Here is an 18,864-nt window from a genome sequence, read left to right as displayed (position 1 = left end):
AGCTCAATTCACCAATTCACCTTCGGTCTCACGTGACCCCGCCCTTTTATACAACTGTCACTCGTCGTCGTCTCGCTCCTTCATTCCCGCCCTGGCCCCGCCCCCCGCGTTCTCATGTCGCTCATTCGTTCCCTCGCCCTCCGCGTTCTCTTGTCGCTCATTCGTTCCCCCGCCCTGGCCCCGCCCCCCGCGTTCTCATGTCGCTCATTCGTTCCCCCGCCCTGGCCCCGCCCTCCGCGTTCTCTTGTCGATCTCAATTGATTTTATATCAATCTATTATATCATTATATTACCTGAATTATACAATTATATCATTATATCAATCTCACAAATGAGAGTTCATCCACCCCTATGAAGGGGGTAGTGGTAGAAGTGAGGAGGATTTACTGATTTGTATCGGTGGGGCGGGGGGGAGGCGGTTAGAGGGTATAAATAAGGAGAGTTCACCAAGATGTATTCGGGGAGATGGTCGGGGGTGGAGGAAATGACACGAATGTTCGTGACGTTCAAGGTATTCACATGAAAACGAGAATAAAACACAAAAACACATTCCAATCTTTGTAACCACATGAAGTCTAACAATGAGTTACATGGAGAGAGATCGACTGGTCACGTGAACCATCGCTAACGAGTAACGCTTGTGTTTGGATAAAAACATAGAACGTCCTGGTTACACTGATGGCCTCACGGCTCCATATGAACCTCGTGACTCAATTAGTATTGCAGAGTCGCAGTTTCCCAGAATGCATCTGCGTCCATTCTGAACTGCGTCCAGAACCTTCACTCCAAGCTCCGCCCAGCACAGCCACACTCCAAGCTCCGCCCAGCACAGCCACGCTCCAAGCTCCGCCCAGCACAGCCACACTCCAAGCTCCGCCCAGCACAGCCACGCTCCGAGCTCCGCCCAGCACAGCCACGCTCCAAGCTCCGCCCAGCACAGCCACGCTCCAAGCTCCGCCCAGCACAGCCACACTCCAAGCTCCGCCCAGCACAGCCACGCGCCAAGCTCCGCCCAGCACAGCCACGCTCCAAGCTCCACCCAGCACAGCCACGCTCCAAGCTCCGCCCAGCACAGCCACGCTCCAAGCTCCGCCAGCACAACCACGCTCCACCCAGCACAGCCACGCTCCAAGCTCTGCATCCACTGTTCAAGGTCAAGCAGAATATATCTATCCATTTTTTTTTCTTGAAACACTGTCGAGGCTCATTTGAGACCGAACACACAGAACATACATACAACAAAGGGAGTGGGAGGCAAGAAGGAGTGGGAGGGGAGAGGGAAGGAAAAAACAGTGGGGAACAGAGACGTGAGATCTGTGGAAGGGAGAGGGATGGGGCGGGGAACATGGGGTATACAAAATGGACACAACAGGGATTTTCAGGAAGGAAAGCAGGGAATTTGAAGGAGGTGGGTTTGGGGTGGATTAACGGGGGTAAAAAAGATCGAGGTTTTAGATAAGAGATGGTGGTGAACAGCTGTTTTGAAGACCTGGAGGAAAGAATGGGATTGAACAGTGAGGGAGTTTGTTCCAAAGGTGGAAAAATAGAGGAATGAAAGAATGGAGGTGAGCAGTGATTTTGGTAACTTTACCAGAAGGGGGTTTGCTGGCGAACCTTGAGCACCCTGTGGAAATAATGGGGGGGGGACATATTTCAGACAAAATAGGGGAAGCGAGACCGGAGAGGAGACGGTAGAAGACAGAAAGACCACCGACCTACCTGCGATGAGAGAGTGAGACCCAAAGACTCGGCCTCACCGCGGGAGATGTCAATGATCTTAAATGCCTTGGTTTCTACAGCGTGAAGGTGGGAGGCAGGAGCACCAACCCAGAGGGGAGAGCAGTACTCCATCAGGCTGTGGACGAAAGCTTTGTAAGTGGTCAGGAGCTCGGGGGGGACGAGAAAGGACTTTGCATGACGGAGGATTCCCAGTCGGCGACTGGCTTTGGAGGCGAGGTTTGAAATGTGGCTTTCCCAGGAAAGGTCATGGCAGATCGTGAGACCCAGAAGCTTGAAAGGACTTCTTCCAGAGGATTGTGGAGAAAATGGATGGGGGGGTTTGATAAATGGTCCTTTCGGAGAGACACAATGAGAGTGTGAGATGTGTCCTTTTTCTATGTACGTTAGCCCTTTTCTATGTACGGGAGTCCTTTTCTATGTACGGTAGTCCTTTTCTATGTACGCTAGCCCTTTTCTATGTACGCTCGCCCTTTTCTATGTACGGTAGCCCTTTTCTATGTACGCTCACCCTTTTCTATGTACGGTAGCCCTTTTCCATGTACGGTAGTCCTTTTCTATGTACAGTAGCCCCTTTTCTGTGTGTGCAGTGCGGCTGTGTTAAAAACATGCAAGTTTACAACTCTGTTTCCAAACTCTTTAAAAATAAAAAATAAATTAAGAAACCCGACCCGGCTGGCCACTGGCCATCTTGAAGAGAGCAAGTGATCTGCACGAACAACGCACCCAGTAATGTTTAATGTATTTTTTAATACAGGTGTACAAATAGTGCACAAGGGCAGTATGAACTAAACCGAGGTGAAACACAAAAGGGTGTTCAACCATTTTCATCAACAAGGTGAATGTGTGACAAAAGGTGAGAACACATGAACAGTTGAAGTGAAAATGGCAAAGTTTCAGGATGGCCAGCATTATGAAGAAGAAGAAGAAGAAGAAGAAGAAGAGTCGAAGTATGGGTGCCTGAGAGCCTGCTTGGCAGACATTCGACGAGCGGGATCGTACTGAAGGAATTGCTACGCGGGAAGGACAAAGGAAAACAAGTTGTATTGTCATCATGAATCTTCCAAGTCTGCTGCATATAACATGTTGTGGTACGGTAAATAAATATGATTAAAAGGGCAAGATGCAAGACGGACAGAAAAAGAGACAAGCAGACTGCACAGACAGACACACAGAACATTTTATGAGAAAGGAAAGAAAAACAAAACCACATGTATAAAATAGTGGGGGTGGGGGGGGGGAATAAATAAATAAATAAAATCAATACCGAAATCAGAAAAAAACAAACTTTTAACACATTAATGTAAACTTCATTCTCCACACATTTGGGACAACTACTATCAGTGTAGCACAAGTCAAAACACCTGAGGATACTCAACCCCGAATGAACACGGAGCTTGATTTGATGTAGCGGACTCGTTACAGAGCGTTGGTGCTGCTGAACCTGTTTCTTGGTAAGGTTATACTGGGTGGCTTGCCATTGTCTTCCGAGCATTGTTTGTCAGTGCTCTATCCTTGAAGTGCTGAACATTGAATCAAAAGCTTGAATTTACCAAAACAAATATGGCGTTAAAGTTTCATGTTGTCATAGTTTACATTTACACCCTCGAGTGTGTTCATTAAAATAATATTAGTAGAGTTCCCGTCCTGCGGACGATCTTGCTCCAAGCATGCAACGCGTTCTTCTGATGCATACCTTTATTTGGGCGGTGTATAGGCAACTGACGGCTCTGTACTCGCAAAAAAAATAAAAAAAAACCCGGGTTGCGTGCGTGAAGCAAAGACATACCTACTGCTTATAATTCAAAACACCTCACTGTGCTGTAAAACCTGGGGACAGCAACACTGCACTGAAAATGGTGGACACTTGTAATACCCTTCCCCACCTGGAGGTGGTGCTCCATGACGCACATTTACGTGGAGAATTTGCTTGCTCCTTCACACCCAAGACCACCAGCTTCGAAATATGGGGTGAGTTTAATGAAGAAGAACAAGATGTACCACTAACTTTGACCACTTCCGGAAGAGGTTTATTTGAATTTAAATGTCTGGCAATTTTTTTGTATTTATTTATACCTATGTGAACTTGAATATAACAGTCATTAATTAAAAAGGCTTCGGCACAATACAGCGATAATTAAATAATATCGAAAAAAAAAAATCATCTTACCGTTTTATTTATTTATTATTTTCCAAATTTCTTCCCCCCCAAAACACTCCGTGCCACTCACTGATGAACCTCTGAAAATTTCACGAAGATCCTTTGAGAAATCTCTGAGAAAAATGGGCACACACACACACACACACACACAGACACAGACACACACACAGACACACACACAGACACAGACACACACAGACACAGACACAAACACACACACAGACACACACACAGACACACACACAGACACACACACACACAGACACACACACAGACACAGACACACACACACACACACAGACACAGACACACACACACAGACACACACACAGACACACACACACAGACACAGACACACACACACACAGACAGACACAGACACACACAGACACACACACACGTCTCTCTTATGGTATGGATGAGTGCATACAACCAACATCTCACACACGACGAACACTCGAAGGATGACACGTGACGTTCCCAACGGGAGTGACATAAGCTCCAGCAGGTGAGGACTCTCTCCATCGATACCTCGAGGGATCAACGTGGCCAGGTGTAGAAACTTCCAAACAAACCTGAACTGTCCTCCCCAGAAGGTGGAACGTGCACGAACCATCACGACCTGAAGAGAACATACTTCCCTGCTTTTGAGGAGACATTGAAAGCTGAGGGAATAACAGGTGAAAATGTACCCTCCACACCCCAACAACAACAACAACAACAACAACACATTTATGTTGACCTTTTGTTGATTGCAACCAAAGTCAGACATCCAAACTCCTTTCCAAACTTATTTTACAGTCACTCACAGAGCCTAGAGCCGAGGATGCAGAACCACTGCCACACCGACCGCGGAATCTTCCAGAAAGAAAGATTTAAATAATAGTCACTCATGGAGCACCTGTTCAACATCAACTCTCCTGTAGGAAACATCTGTTAAACATCAACTCTCCTGTAGGAAACACCTGTTCAACATCAACTCTCCTGCAGGAAGCACCTGTTCAACATCAACTCTCCTGCAGGAAACACCTGTTCAACATCAACTCTCCTGCAGGAAACACCTGTTCAACATCAACTCTCCTGGAGGAAACACTTGTTCAACACCAACTCTCCTGCAGGAAACACCTGTCCAACATCAACTCTCCTGCAGGAAACACCTGTTCAACATCAACTCTCCTGTAGGAAACACCTGTTCAACATCAACTCTCCTGCAGGAAACACCTGTTCAACATCAACTCTCCTGCAGGAAACACTCGTTCAACACCAACTCTCCTGTAGGAAACACCTGTTCAACATCAACTCTCCTGTATGAAACACCTGTTCAACATCAACACTCCTGTAGGAAGCACCTGTTCAACATCAACTCTCCTGTAGGAAGCACCTGTTCAACATCAACACTCCTGTAGGAAACACCTGTTCAACATCAACACTCCTGCAAGAAACACCTGTTCAACATCAACTCTCCTGTAGGAAACACCTGTTGAACATCAACTCTCCTGTAGGAAACACCTGTTCAACATCAACTCTCCTGAAGGAAGCACCTGTTCAACATCAACACTCCTGTAGGAAGCACCTGTTCAACATCAACACTGCTGTAGGAAGCACCTGTTCAACATCAACTCTCCTGCAGGAAACACTTGTTCAACATCAACTCTCTTGTAGGAAACACCTGTTCAACATCAACTCTCCTGTAGGAAACACCTGTTCAACGTCAACTCTCCTGGAGAAAACACCTGTTCAACATCAACTCTCCTGTAGGAAACACCTGTTCAACATCAACTCTCCTGGAGGAAACACTTGTCCAACACCAACTCTCCTGTAGGAAACACCTGTTCAACATCAACTCTCCTGTAGGAAACACCTGTTCAACATCAACACTCCTGTAGGAAGCACCTGTTCAACACCAACTCTCCTGTCGGAAACACCTGTTCAACATCAACTCTCCTGAAGTAAACACCTGTTCAACATCAACTCTCCTGTAGGAAACTCCTGTTCAACATCAACTCTCCTGCAGGAAACACCTGTTCAACACCAACTCTCCTGTAGGATACTCCTGTTCAACATCAACTCTCCTGCAGGAAACACTTGTTCAACACCAACTCTCCTGTAGGAAACACCTGTTCAACATCAACTCTCCTGGAGGAAACACTTGTCCAACACCAACTCTCCTGTAGGAAACACTTGTTCAACATCAACTCTCCTGTAGGAAACACCTGTTCAACATCAACACTCCTGTAGGAAGCACCTGTTCAACACCAACTCTCCTGTAGGAAACACCTGTTCAACATCAACTCTCCTGAAGTAAACACCTGTTCAACATCAACTCTCCTGCAGGAAACTCCTGTTCAACATCAACTCTCCTGCAGGAAACACCTGTTCAACACCAACTCTCCTGTAGGATACTCCTGTTCAACATCAACTCTCCTGTAGGAAACACTTGTTCAACACCAACTCTCCTGTAGGAAACACCTGTTCAACATCAACTCTCCTGGAGGAAACACTTGTTCAACACCAACTCTCCTGTAGGAAAAACCTGTTCAACATCAACTCCTCTGCAGGAAACACCTGTTCAACATCAACACTCCTGTCGGAAACACCTTTTCAACAAAAACACTCCTGTCGGAAACACCTGTTCAACATCAACTCACCTGAAGGAAACACCTGTTCAACATCAACTCTCCTGTAGGAAACACTTGTTGATGTTCAACACCAACTCGCCTGTAGGAAACACCTGTTCAACATCAACTCTCCTGTAGGAAACACCTGTTCAACACCAACTCTCCTGGAGGAAACACCTGTTCAACATCAACTCTCCTGTAGGAAACACCTGTTCAACATCAACACTCCTGTAAGAAACACCTGTTCAACATCAACTCTCCTGTAGGAAACACCTGTTCAACATCAACTCTCCTGTGGGAAATACCTGTTCAACATCAACTCTCCTGCAGGAAACACCTGTTCAACATCAACTCTTCTGCAGGAAACACCTCTTCAACATCAACTCTCCTGTCGGAAACACCTCTTCAACATCAACTCTCCTGAAGGAAACACCTGTTCAACATCAACTCTCCTGTAGGAAACACTTGTTCAACAGCAACTCTCCTGTAGGAAATATCTGTTCAACATCAACTCTCCTGTAGGAAATACCTGTTCAACATCAATTCTCCTGTTGGAAACACCTGTTCAACATCAACTCTCATGTAGGAAATATCTGTTCAACATCAACTCTCCTGTGGGAAGCACCTGTTCAACATCAACTCTCCTGTAAGAAACACCTGTTCAACATCAACTCTCCTGTAAGAAACACCTGTTCAACATCAACTCTCCTGTAGGAAGCACCTGTCTTTCGGGATCAGCAGTTATCCATCAAACTTTGGACAGAACCTTGTAGGATTTGATTAGTTCCGTTCGATCAAGGAATTTTTCGGTTGCGGCGTCGGTGATAACTTGCCTTCCCTTTGTAAAAAGTACCATGGGATGTTTAGTACCTTCGTGGAAGGGACACCCAACTTGAGCCAAGTCAGATGGACATCACACTGACACGATGGCAAGTCTGAAAAACATCAATCTGATGGTTTTTAGTCGTTTCGGCAAATTAAACCTCCAAACAAAGGTCAAAGGTCAGCGCGCTGGCTCAGGTGAGGAAGGAAAAAGAGTGAATGTGGGGGGAAAAATAAATAAATAAAAGGATGTTGGAGAGGATGGAAAAAAAGTGAGTGGTGTGGAAGGGAGAGGAGTGCATCTTCTCTGGGCTACCTGGTGGGAAGGAGGTGGGGGGGATGCATAACTGTACCATAGTTGCGTACGTAGTTAATAGATGCTTCACTAATGGATAGAGCCAAACAACCCCCAAAAAAGTACGATCAAAATTGCTTCAATTAATTAATACAGTTTTCAACAAAACCCCCTTAAATCCCCCCCGAGCTCCCTCTACCCCCCACTACCCCCACAAACTTACACAACCCGAGCTTTTCCTCACCGTAAGCAAATCAAGCCCCTTGCTGTCAAGGGAAGAAACCACTTGAGCCAATCCTTTGCCTTCCCACTTTGGGAAAATAGCCTTGAAGTCAGGTAGCATCTCCACACCTGGCCACACAGCATCAGTCGGGGTTCCGAGGATCCTGGGGACACGAGGGGCAACGTTGCTCACAATTAGTGATGCTCACGACGTGAGGTTGTTAAAATCCTCACCATTGGTAACCATCACTTTTTACACGATCATCCTTTTCAAACCGATGAATGTTCACAACTTGGACCTCATGAAATGGCAACAAAGCCTTCGCTTTCGAACTGCACACTCGTCACGGACCACGGTAGTTCATTGTTCGTTGCACACACAGGACCATCCGTCGACCACTCCCGATAAATTAACTTTGGTGAAAATCATAAATAAATAAATAAATAAATAATGGAAATAACTAAATGATGGCTCGAGTCAACCAGGATCACGTGATGAAGTGGTGTGTGTGGAATTTAGACAGGGGGAGGTCACAAGGTACGTTGGACCGTCCCGGTGTTTCATTGTGATGATAGACAGCTCTCTTTCTGTTGTTGACAACCACAATTAAATGATTGATCCTCACGGTCTTCGAGGCCATGTTTGATGGGTAGTTTGAGTGTCGGAGGAGTTGTCAGGTGTCAGGCATCATTTCATTGCTGAGAATAAACCCCGAAAAAGAGCAGCTCTCAAGAAGGCACTTTCAAACCGATGACGTGTGTGTGTGTGTGTGTGTGTGTGTGTGTGTGTGTGTGTGTGTGTGTGTGTGTGTGTGTGTGTGTGTGTGTGTGTGTGTGTGTGTTCACACTGACTCGCTCGAGGAGGACAGCTAAGTCGGACCCACGCACACCCCCCTGAGTCCTGATGCAAACATACTCTGTTCGGAACCCCCTTAAGGTGTCCAGTTAACGTTTTTAAACGTTAACAAGAACATTAGGTTCCTCTCTCGGGGTCTGTTTGGCTGCCATCTTGGATTTGGACGTGTCCAATGATGGGAAAACAGAAATTTTCATCACTCTTCAACCAAACATGCTCCAAATACAATTGAAACATCGATTCCATACAATTTGGACATGACAAATTAATTAATAATATCATTTTTAATATTTCATTACAGCTTTGTGGGTCATACTTCTCAAAATGGTGAAAAAACATGCCGAAGGAATCATATAATATATACAAATATATATATATATATATATATATATATATATATATATATATATATATATATATATATATATATATATATATATATATATATATATATATATATATATATATATATATATATATATATATATATATATATATATATATATACACCTCATGTTGGGTCCAAGGTGGTTAATTGTCACTTATAAACTGATGGCTCAGGCACAAGAAAACCCCCAGATATGAACATATTTCTCCAGAATGATGAGAACAAAAGACAAATGTGTGATCTTCTTCTGAGTTGTCTGGAGCAGCAGAGATGTTCGCGTGCTGTGCTCATTGTGTAGGGCAAGGCCGACGAGCTGACATCTCAAGATGGCAAGGTTGAAGCATCGGAGATCCACGGCCTGATGTCAAATGAGGAGGACAGACACTCGTGTGATCCTCCATCTCAACTCCGCTGTAGAGCTCGGTTATGAGAGTGCTGTTGTCCGCACACCCGACAAAGACATCTTCTTCCTACTTCTGCACGATGCCTCGGGACGTTAAGCTCAAGATTTACCTTCGAACAGGTGAGAGATTGACAATTATTTAATTTTTCAAGTTAAGGATCTTGAACTTTTTGAACTTTTGAAAGGTTGAACTTTCTCATCTTCCTCCGTGCAGAGACTCCATAATTCCTCATGTTGACAGGGTCAACGACGGGGTTGAACAGTGGAAGCATGCCCATGTTCGCATGTATGAACTTCCCAAACCAGAGGATGATCATGCCTGGATGAAGACGGATGGATTCCTGGAACCTGTGTGGTCACGTGGTCCAGTTCTCCCCCCCCCACCCCCTTTCCCTCGTGGACCTCTTTGACACCCATGAGGAGGAGCAGGAAGAGAATGAAGAGGAAGCTGGTGTCCATGACGATGAGGAACTGTTGGATTACCTTGATGATGATGATGATGATGAATAATTTTTGTATTTATATATTATGCTGAAATAGGACATTTTTCTATTTTTTCATCAGAGATGTCACCTTATGTTTAAAATGATGATTTGGTTTAATTTCCTGCGACATAATAGTTCAGAATAAAAGCTTCATTTGTGTTTCTCGTCCATTCGGTTGAAAAGTGATGAAATTTTCTGTTTTTCCATCATTGGGCATGTCAAAATCCAAGATGGCAGCCAAACAGACCCCAAGACCAACCTAATGTTCTTGTCAACATCTAAAAAATGTTAACGAGACACCTTAAGGATTCTAAAGAAAGTGTGTTTGCATAAGTATTCAGAGGGGTGCGCGTGGGGCCCATTTGGCTGCCCGACTGCTCATGCTCGCCGGGCAATTTTAACCCGCCGATGCTGCCAGAAATCTGCGATTCAAATGGTCTTTCGAACATAATTTTCAGCGTCTTGACGAAAGAGTGGCAATTCCCAGTTTGTTCACAGCAAATTGTTCTGTTCCTGAATGCAAATCGGGACTCACAGAAAACGAGGACACAATTAACACAATTAGCTGGCGGCGGCCGTGGTGAAAATAAATAAATAAACAAACAGAAACAGATGTAAAAATCGAATGTGACGTATTTTGTCGCCCTCCCCCGCCCCCCTCCCAGACCCAAACGAACGATGTTTATTTGTACCGGCACTCACCGTCCGTACAAGTCCCACTCCCCACTTCCCATCATCGCCATGGCAAACTGACCCTGTGTGTGCATCGACGAGTCCCAGACACGACTGTCACGTCAACGTCACAAAGCACCGAGGTCTGGGTAGGACGCGCCCCGTCAACGAACCTTCGGGCTTTTCACGGGGAGTTCACGCGCGGACGAAAGGCTTTTGCGGCGCGGGCCCGGTGGGATTCCAATTTTTTGGACGAGTCGACCCGGAACATTCTCCCAATGTTTTCCTTGTGCAGAGTCACAGCAATTCCTCACACGTTCGTACGTTCCAAGTATTTTCGGCCTCATTTAAAAGCTTGTTGAGCCGTTTCGTGCTCCAGTCTTTACCTGGCACTATGACGACGCACGTCCGCGCTGCCACGATGATACTCGTCACTTGGGGGGGGGGTTCTGCTCGTACGTGCCCATCAAGATGGATGACATCGTTTCAAAATTTGCGCATTCAGCCAACAATTTCGGAAAGCACAGACACAATGGCCTGCCATTTTCGAAAGGAATCAATTCGCAATTACCCGATTAGGACATCGTCGTCCCGCTGATCGAATGAAAAACTCCTTCCAAACTTACCGGAAAATGCGGAAAATTTGGTCAATCTCCGAGTCTGCGCAGAAAAGCGTGCGCCGTTGGGCTATCTCGGCAAAGATGGTGCCGATGCTCCAAACATCGATGGGTGTGGAATACCGAGACGCACCGAGCAGCACCTCGGGAGCTCTGTACCACAGAGTGACAATCTGGAGAGGGAGAAAATGAGGTGGACACGAAAATAAACAAATCATCACAAACCTCAGAAAATAAATCCACCAAATAACTGGCAATGGAACTTCCTGAGATGACATGGCGGCGAGACACACCTCGTGCGTGTACACCCTCACAGGTATGCTCAAAGCCCGCGCGAGACCAAAATCGGTGATCTTCAACGTGCCCTTGTTGTCGACCAGCAGGTTCTGGGGTTTCAGGTCACGGTGAAGGACGCGCCTCGAGTGACAGAAGACAATTCCCTGAAGTAGCTGATTCAGATATTTCTTCATTGGTAAAGGGAAGAGGTAAGAGTTAATCCCGCTCCACCACCATTCAGTCCGACAGTAGTACTTCCTTCACTGAGAGATAGAGAGATCGAGAGACGTTTAAAGGAATGCACAAAAATTTAACAAGCAGTAGGACACGCACTCCTGAACCGCTCGGCACAATGAGTAGATAACTGGTGGTTGTACTCGCGGGGTGGGATAAAAAAAAATAAAAAATAAAAATAATCATACAGTAGTCACGTGGGTTCAGGTTCAGGGTGGAGGGCGATCGCAATTCTCTCTCGACGTGAATGTGTGTCTTGTAGTGCCACCTGGTGGTAGGGAGCCTGTACTGCAAGTCACAACGTGGGACAAATTGGAAAGTGGGGCAATTAACCTGTCCGCAAGGAAATAAATAAATAAATGAATGTCTGAAATTTCCACTCCGTCACCCCAACCAAAACCCACGTCGTACTTTAAAGTTGGGAAAAGGTGAAACGTTCCTTTGCTGTTCTGCAGCATCGGACTCCAGGGATATGTTCATTGTCCACCCTGAAGGAACGGGTTATTGATGGAATACTCATCCGTAAGGAATTTTTTCCTCTTCATTCCTGGTGATCGTGATGTACTAAGTTTGGTGACTGTTATGTCTTTACCATTATCAATCGGGGGCAGGGGTTATTTTTACTTCTCTGTGTGCCAAACTGGTGTCACTGCTGTGTACTACCTGCACCACGAGGTCTTTTGGTGGCCATCTTGCTGTACCACCTGCACCACGAGGTCTTTTGGTGGCCATTTTTCTGTAACACCCACATCACAAGATCTTTTGGTGGCCATTTTGCTGTACCACCTGCACCATGAGGTCTTTTGGTGCCCATTTGGCTGCACAACCTGCACCACGAGGTCTTTTGGTGGCCATATTGCTGCACAACCTGCAAGGCGAGGTCTTTTCGTGGCCATTTTGCTGCACCACGAGGTCTTTTGGTTGGCATTTTGCTGCACATCCTGCACCACGAGGTCTTTTGTTGGCCATTTTGCTGTACCACCTGCACCACAAGGTCTTTTAGTGGCTATTTTACAGTACCACCTGCACCACGAGGTCTTTTGGTGGACATTTTGCTGCACAACCTGCACCACGAGGTCTTTTGGTGGCCATTTTGCTGAACCACCCACACCGCGAGGTCTTTTGGTGGCCATTTTGCTGAACCACCCGCACCGCGAGGTCTTTTGGTGGCCATTTTGCTGTACCACCTGCACCATGAGGTCTTTTGGTGGCCATTTTGCTGTACCACCTGCACCACGAGGTCTTTTGGTGGCCATTTTTCTGCACCACCTGCACCATGAGGTCTTTTGGTGGCCATTTGAAAGACAAAATATCTTGTCAAATGTTTATGAATTTTATCAAGTTCTCGGTAAGTTCTGAATCGGTCTTGAAATTGGTGTTGAGATGAATTTCAGCGGCTTTTTTCCCGTTGTGGCTTACCATTCTGGAGGCGTTGGGTAAAATGTGTATTTACCGTTGTTTTGGGTGGTAAAGGTGAAGACGTGTTGTGTAGTGTTGCAACCTGGTACCGAGTAACAAGAGTGGTAAGAGAGAGGTCGGAGTTCAGGCGACAAGCACGGTAGAAAATCTCTGCAGATCATTTGAGTGGGAAACGGAAGCGCTCAAGCCTCACTGGTTCCGAATGTAACACCAATGTCCTCCATGAGGTCATTGAACCAGAAACGGTGTCCTGACGAATGTGTAGATTTCAGGGAAGATTACACGTGTCAGGGGTCTGACCTTCATACCTGTCACTCCACCCGATGAAATCCACATGGGGAATTGTCCAAGAAGTGTTGCTGTACCATCGGTGAAGACATCAGGTACCATCCGGCAGGTATATGGGCACAGCTCAAACTCGACCTGGTCGATCTCAATGAGAAAGGTATGCAGGACAGACATTTTTGTTTGACGGTCCAACCTCACAGTACAAACACAACGTGAATTTTCAGTTACTCCGATGGGGTTCAGGTGGATCGTATGGAATCTTCTGGAAAATTGTCATGGGAAAGGGCCGGCAGATTGGACACAAGCAGCCGTGGAGAATGCAGCAGATTGAATGGTTACATACGGTGCAGATGTTCTTTTCCGTTTCAACCCTTGCGGCCTTTTTCCGGCCGCTATTCAAACCTCCATCCACCCGAGCGGTCGGATCTTTCTCCAGGGAGCCCAGGGTGGAAGAGCTGAAAGTCCAACAGGCTCAGAGTTCAAAAGGTTAATATTGTTACTGGATTGGCACACGCGCCAGGCTCAGGAGGTACGTACTCAGACGCGTTGCCACGACCGATCCTGAGGCCCCTGGACCGTGGATAATTCTGCGGCACGACGGGTTGTTGAGCAACCGAGGATGCCGGCAAAAGCAATTAAACCAGGCAGGGTCCTCACGCCCACAGCCGTGTTACCTACTCGTTGGTACGACGACGTGAGCTCGGGCCCACGCTCTCAACGAGCACCCGAGTCCGTATTATAGCCGAGCAGAACCGTGAGTGCAGCGTTGCCAAATAAGTGGGGCAACAACTTCCCGTCGATCGATTATTATCAATACGCTATGTCGGATTAATGAAGGAAAGTACACAAACGAGTCGGCTCCGGTGGGGTCATACCGGTAAATACCGGAAAATTGGTATCATTTTAAAAATAATTAAAAAATCAATTTATTTTAACACGGGTTTCAAAAATACACAACGGTCCAATGGTCCATTACATATTCATATACGACGTACGCATCGATGACACATGAAGCAAACACAGGGTTAAGCGATCGGTATCGTACGCATGGCGTATGTACGTAACTTTACCACATGTCACATGACCATGTGATGTAGCGGTCACTCTTCCAAGGTCAACATAGGCCAAAGGTCAACATTAACCATGTGGCGGGCAAAACCGTCAGGATGTGGGCCAACTGGTTTGAACCGGTTTGGAGGGTTTAACGAGGAATTAAAGAGAGGACGTGGAGGCGTTTCTGTGCTGAGATGTGAAGGAAATGTGTGAAGAGAAGTGTTCGGAGGTGAAACGAACATACATACATATATATATATATATATATATATATATATATATATATATATATATATATATATATATATATATATATATATATATATATATATATATATATATATATATATATATATATATAGTAGACGAGGCGTAAGTCGGCAGCGTGTAACTCGTCACTTCGCCTAAGTCGGCAGCGTCAAAAAGTCCCGAATTTATCTCATGTTAAATCCCTTTGAATAAAGGGTCATCCCTCTGTAAGTCATCATCTCTAAGTCGTCACTTCGTCTAAGTCGTCAGATGTTGTCCGTTCCCGCGTAATGAAAATTCAAGTAAATTACCACTCCTAAGTCGTCACACGGAACTGCTGCCTCGTGAGAAGCCCGATTTCATGGAATTGTGATGCTCGCTCATTGGTTTACACCGCTCGTGATGGGCTATTTATAACTGCGTACACACGTTGATCGCACTGCAGGCAGGACAATGGCGACTTAGCGTAAGCTTACAACTAAAACCTACCAAGAAAAATACGACATTATCCAGTTTTGCGAGGCAAACCCACTGATGAAGAAAACAGTCATAGCTGAGAAGTTGGACATCAAACGGCAGACATTGAACGATATCTTGAAGAATAAGGGCACGATGTTTGGACAAGTGGAGAAGATCGTGAGGCCGGTGGTAAGTGTGAAACGAGTGAAATGTGTGTCCTATGAAGATGTCGATGACGCGCTCATCATCTGGTTTCGGCAAATGTCGGCTCAGCCAAATATTCGGTTGGACGGTGAAATGTTGCTGCTGAAGGCACGTAAATTCATTGCAGACCTCGGGCATGATGATGCCGAGACCTTGCCGATGCACTGGATAGACAGATTCAAAGTGAGGTGGAGAATCGGCAAGGTCAAGAAGTGTGGCGAATCAGGCAGCGTGGATTCGGCAGTGGTTCACGACTGGAAGGATGGCAAATTGAAAGACATCTTGGAAAGGTATCAGCCTCGGGACGTGTACAATGCCGATGAGACTGGGCTTCTCTGGCAGATGCTGCCAGAAAAGTATCTGGGGTTTGTTGGTCAATCCCATCATGGTGATAAGCAGGTGAAGTTGTTGTCTTACAGTTGTTCATTATCTTTACTTTTGATAAAGTGATTCATGAATTCCATCTTTGCTTGATCACTTTCCAACTCACCAATGAACCCCCACCTATGCCCCGAGGATTGTGTTTTCCTTTTGGTACAATAGCCAGCTCTCACACATACGTGTCCAGGCCACGCGCGACTTCATCCTTCACCCCACAGTCATCATGAATGTTCGCATACGCGTAAGTCGTCACATTTCTAAGTCGTCACTTTTTTCTCGGTCCCGATGGTGACGACTTACGCCTAGTCTACTGTATATAAATAAATAAATTAATAAATAAAGATGGAATGTGTGAAGAGAAGAGACACCCATCGAGCACATTCACAACGCATATCTACTCACATGCAATACAGTGCTGAACACTGAAACGAACAAACACTGAGGAATAACGAGCATTATACTAACGATGTATTCTTTTACCCCGTGGAAACAAAAAACAGGAACAATGTCTGTCAAAGCTTGAAAAACTACAACAATGCACCACGTGATTTGGCTTTGAGGTCTGTTGTGTGATCATGCATCATCAATGATACACAACAACCATCCATCGTAAACCGAGGAGCGTACCTTCACGGTTTCTGCATCGAGTAGCTGACCTGGAGGCAAGGAGTCCAAGTACTTTTTCAGATCCATGTCCAGGAATTCAAGCACCAGGTACAAACTCGAATTTCCGAGGACCACCTCCATCAACCTGGACATTAGGTCACAATTTAATAGATATTGTGATCGTAATAACAAAAAACTCAAAATGGAAAAAAAAGATTTCAGACTTGCAAGTCACAAGTGAAGTCAACGTGGCTTCATTGGTCGTGTGATCGACTCCTTCCTGGGGATTATTCTATAGCCACATACAAAGCTTTCGTCTGCAGCCTGATGGAGTACTGCTCTCCCCTCTGGGCTGGTGCTCCTGCTTCTCACCTTTCTCAGCTTCACGCTGTGGAAACCAAGGCATTCAGGATCATTGGCATCTCCCGCCATAAGGCCGAGTCTTTGGACCTCTCATTCTTTCACCGCCGGCAGGTCGGTGGTCTTTCTGTCTTCTACCGTCAACTCTCTACTCTCCCCCCCTGCTCTCTCTGCGATTTGTCGCCCCGCCCCCCATATTTCCGCAGGGTGCTCAAGGTCCGCCAACAACCCCGTTCTGGTAAAACTACCAAAATCACGAATCACTGTTTATAATTTCGAATCACAAAAATAACAATAATTTGTCACGTGGGCTAGCCATGCTCGACGTTCGACCGGAGGGTGTGCAGGGATTTGTAATCTGCTGAGGGTAGCAGCGATAACTCAACTACTGTTAGCGAGACACCGTGGGATCTTCCATCGGACATCAATTCATGCGAGCAGACGGGACCACCGAGGTGAACGTCCGTCCGAGGGACGGGACACTCACTGATACAACTCCCCGCCTGCAAAGCACCAATCAGGACGGTTTACAGTTGGGGACGGAATCCAACCCGGACGAGAGAGCTCGAAGGTAAGTGACCTCCGGACCATCCGGTCGGACCAGTTCCAGGATGGATGAAGGACGTTCGAAGGTTGGGAACGTCGACAACAACCAAAGGGGCACAATGCGATTTTGCTGGTGAAGGGACACGTGGTATATCTATCTATAATTCCAGCAATCTCTGTGTCTGTCTGTCTGCGACCGCTGTTTCTCGACAACCACTGGTCCGATCAAATTGAAACTTGCCGGTATATTGCTGGGGACCTGTGGATGTGCCTTTTCAAGGTTTGGTATTAATCAGACGAGTGCTTCCCAAGTTATGGCCATTTATTTACCAAACCAATGACAGGACACGGTGCTATGACGTCACAATTCTACTTATTTGTTTGATTTTTAAAATATTTTTTTTGCACGTATGGCCACACACGTACAGGCACGCATTAATCGGACAAGGGCTTCCCAAGTTATGGCCATTTATTTACCAAACCAATGACAGGACACGGTGATATGACGTCACAATTGACCTCACAATTCTTCTTCTTCGTTTGATTTATTATCATATTTATTTTTGCACGTACGGCCACACACTTACGGGCACGCACTAGTAATGAAAAGGTAAATATGTGTGTACACCTGCCGAGCGAGGTAGAACCTGGGAAGAGGAAAGCACAACTAACCTGACGATGTTTGGATGTTGCAATTCCTTGAGTAAAGAAACCTCTCGGATGGCAGTGGCGGGGACTCCGTTCTCGTCACAGTCAACCTTGATCTTCTTCAAGGCCACGATGGTTCCGGTGTTCCTCTGCTTTCCCTTGTAAACCACGCCGTAGGTCCCTAGGACGTGCAAAAAGATAACGTTCAACACAACAATGGAGGCATGACGAGTCACAAAGAGGTTCAAGAGGATAAATAAGTCAACATACGTACGGCACACGTACGTACAGAACGTGCATGCATTGAGAGAAGAGAGAGAAGAAACTTTACAATGAAGTTCTACAAACCTTCTCCAAGTTTCTCCATTTTTATGTAGTTCTCCATCTGTACTCTCGAACCTTTTAACACATTCAACACTCGGATGGGACGAGCTCCCGAAGAGAACTCGGCACACAGTCACAACACCGAACGGGAAACGGTTATTCATTCAAACTGAACCGCCGTTCAAATGAGGCAGCCAATAGGAAACGTCGCTCAAAGAATGCAGCCAATCGGAAACGTCGCTCCGCCCCCTAAAGCGTCACCGTTGCATCAAACACTCACAACGTTCGATGAAACACAAATAAAATGATTCCCTTGTTTCTCCAAAGGAAACAATCCGTTGCAATAAAAAAAAACCCAACAGACATATTTTGCACGGTGTCTGACGTTGTCCCGGCGACTCTCAGTGAATGGAACAAACGTAGGGACAAAGTAGATAAACGTGGAGTTTTAAATAAACGGTTTTTATTATTCTGCTGGAGGTAAGCGACGTGGGACGTGACATCACGTGGTGGTGGTGGGGGGGGAGGATGCACGGGGTGG

General features: G+C 46.0%; 1 protein-coding gene across 2 annotated transcripts; it reads right to left on the bottom strand.

The window, feature by feature from the left end:
• Positions 1–2,508: 2,508 nt before the first annotated feature.
• LOC147008221 (cyclin-dependent kinase 1-like) lies at positions 2,509–18,687 on the bottom strand. Of its 2 annotated transcripts, none has more exons than XM_085865104.1 (7): positions 18,348–18,687; positions 18,024–18,180; positions 16,467–16,590; positions 11,570–11,725; positions 11,286–11,449; positions 7,878–8,019; positions 2,509–2,750 (listed from the first exon to the last, which is right to left on the bottom strand). In XM_085865104.1, the coding sequence occupies exons 1-7, from the start codon at positions 18,382–18,384 to the stop codon at positions 2,649–2,651; spliced, it is 882 nt and encodes a 293-aa protein (XP_085721230.1). In that variant the 5' UTR covers positions 18,385–18,687; the 3' UTR covers positions 2,509–2,648. The 2 variants fall into 2 exon arrangements, with proteins under 2 accessions (XP_085721230.1, XP_085721229.1); XM_085865103.1 differs by having other exon boundaries at positions 11,570–11,740; positions 18,348–18,678.
• Positions 18,688–18,864: the final 177 nt, after the last annotated feature.

The sequence above is a fragment of the Eptatretus burgeri genome, chromosome 20 (genome assembly GCF_056783735.1).
Source record: "Eptatretus burgeri isolate ZD-2024b chromosome 20, Ebu_testis_v1, whole genome shotgun sequence".
NCBI classification, from domain to species: Eukaryota; Metazoa; Chordata; class Myxini; order Myxiniformes; family Myxinidae; genus Eptatretus; species Eptatretus burgeri.
This window is presented reverse-complemented; position numbering and strand designations above follow the sequence as displayed.

What these genes read in the sequence shown, in the direction of transcription:
- LOC147008221 (XM_085865103.1), bottom strand. Translation starts at nt 18,384, where the DNA reads ATGGAGAACTACATAAAAATGGAGAAACTTGGAGAAG. An exon ending in CAACATCCAAACATCGTCAG is followed by an intron (nt 16,591 to 18,023) that starts GTTAGTTGTGCT and finishes CCTAATGTCCAG; the next exon opens with GTTGATGGAGGTGGTCCTCG. An exon ending in CAAATTTTCCGCATTTTCCG is followed by an intron (nt 8,020 to 11,285) that starts GTAAGTTTGGAA and finishes TCGTGTCCCCAG; the next exon opens with GATCCTCGGAACCCCGACTG.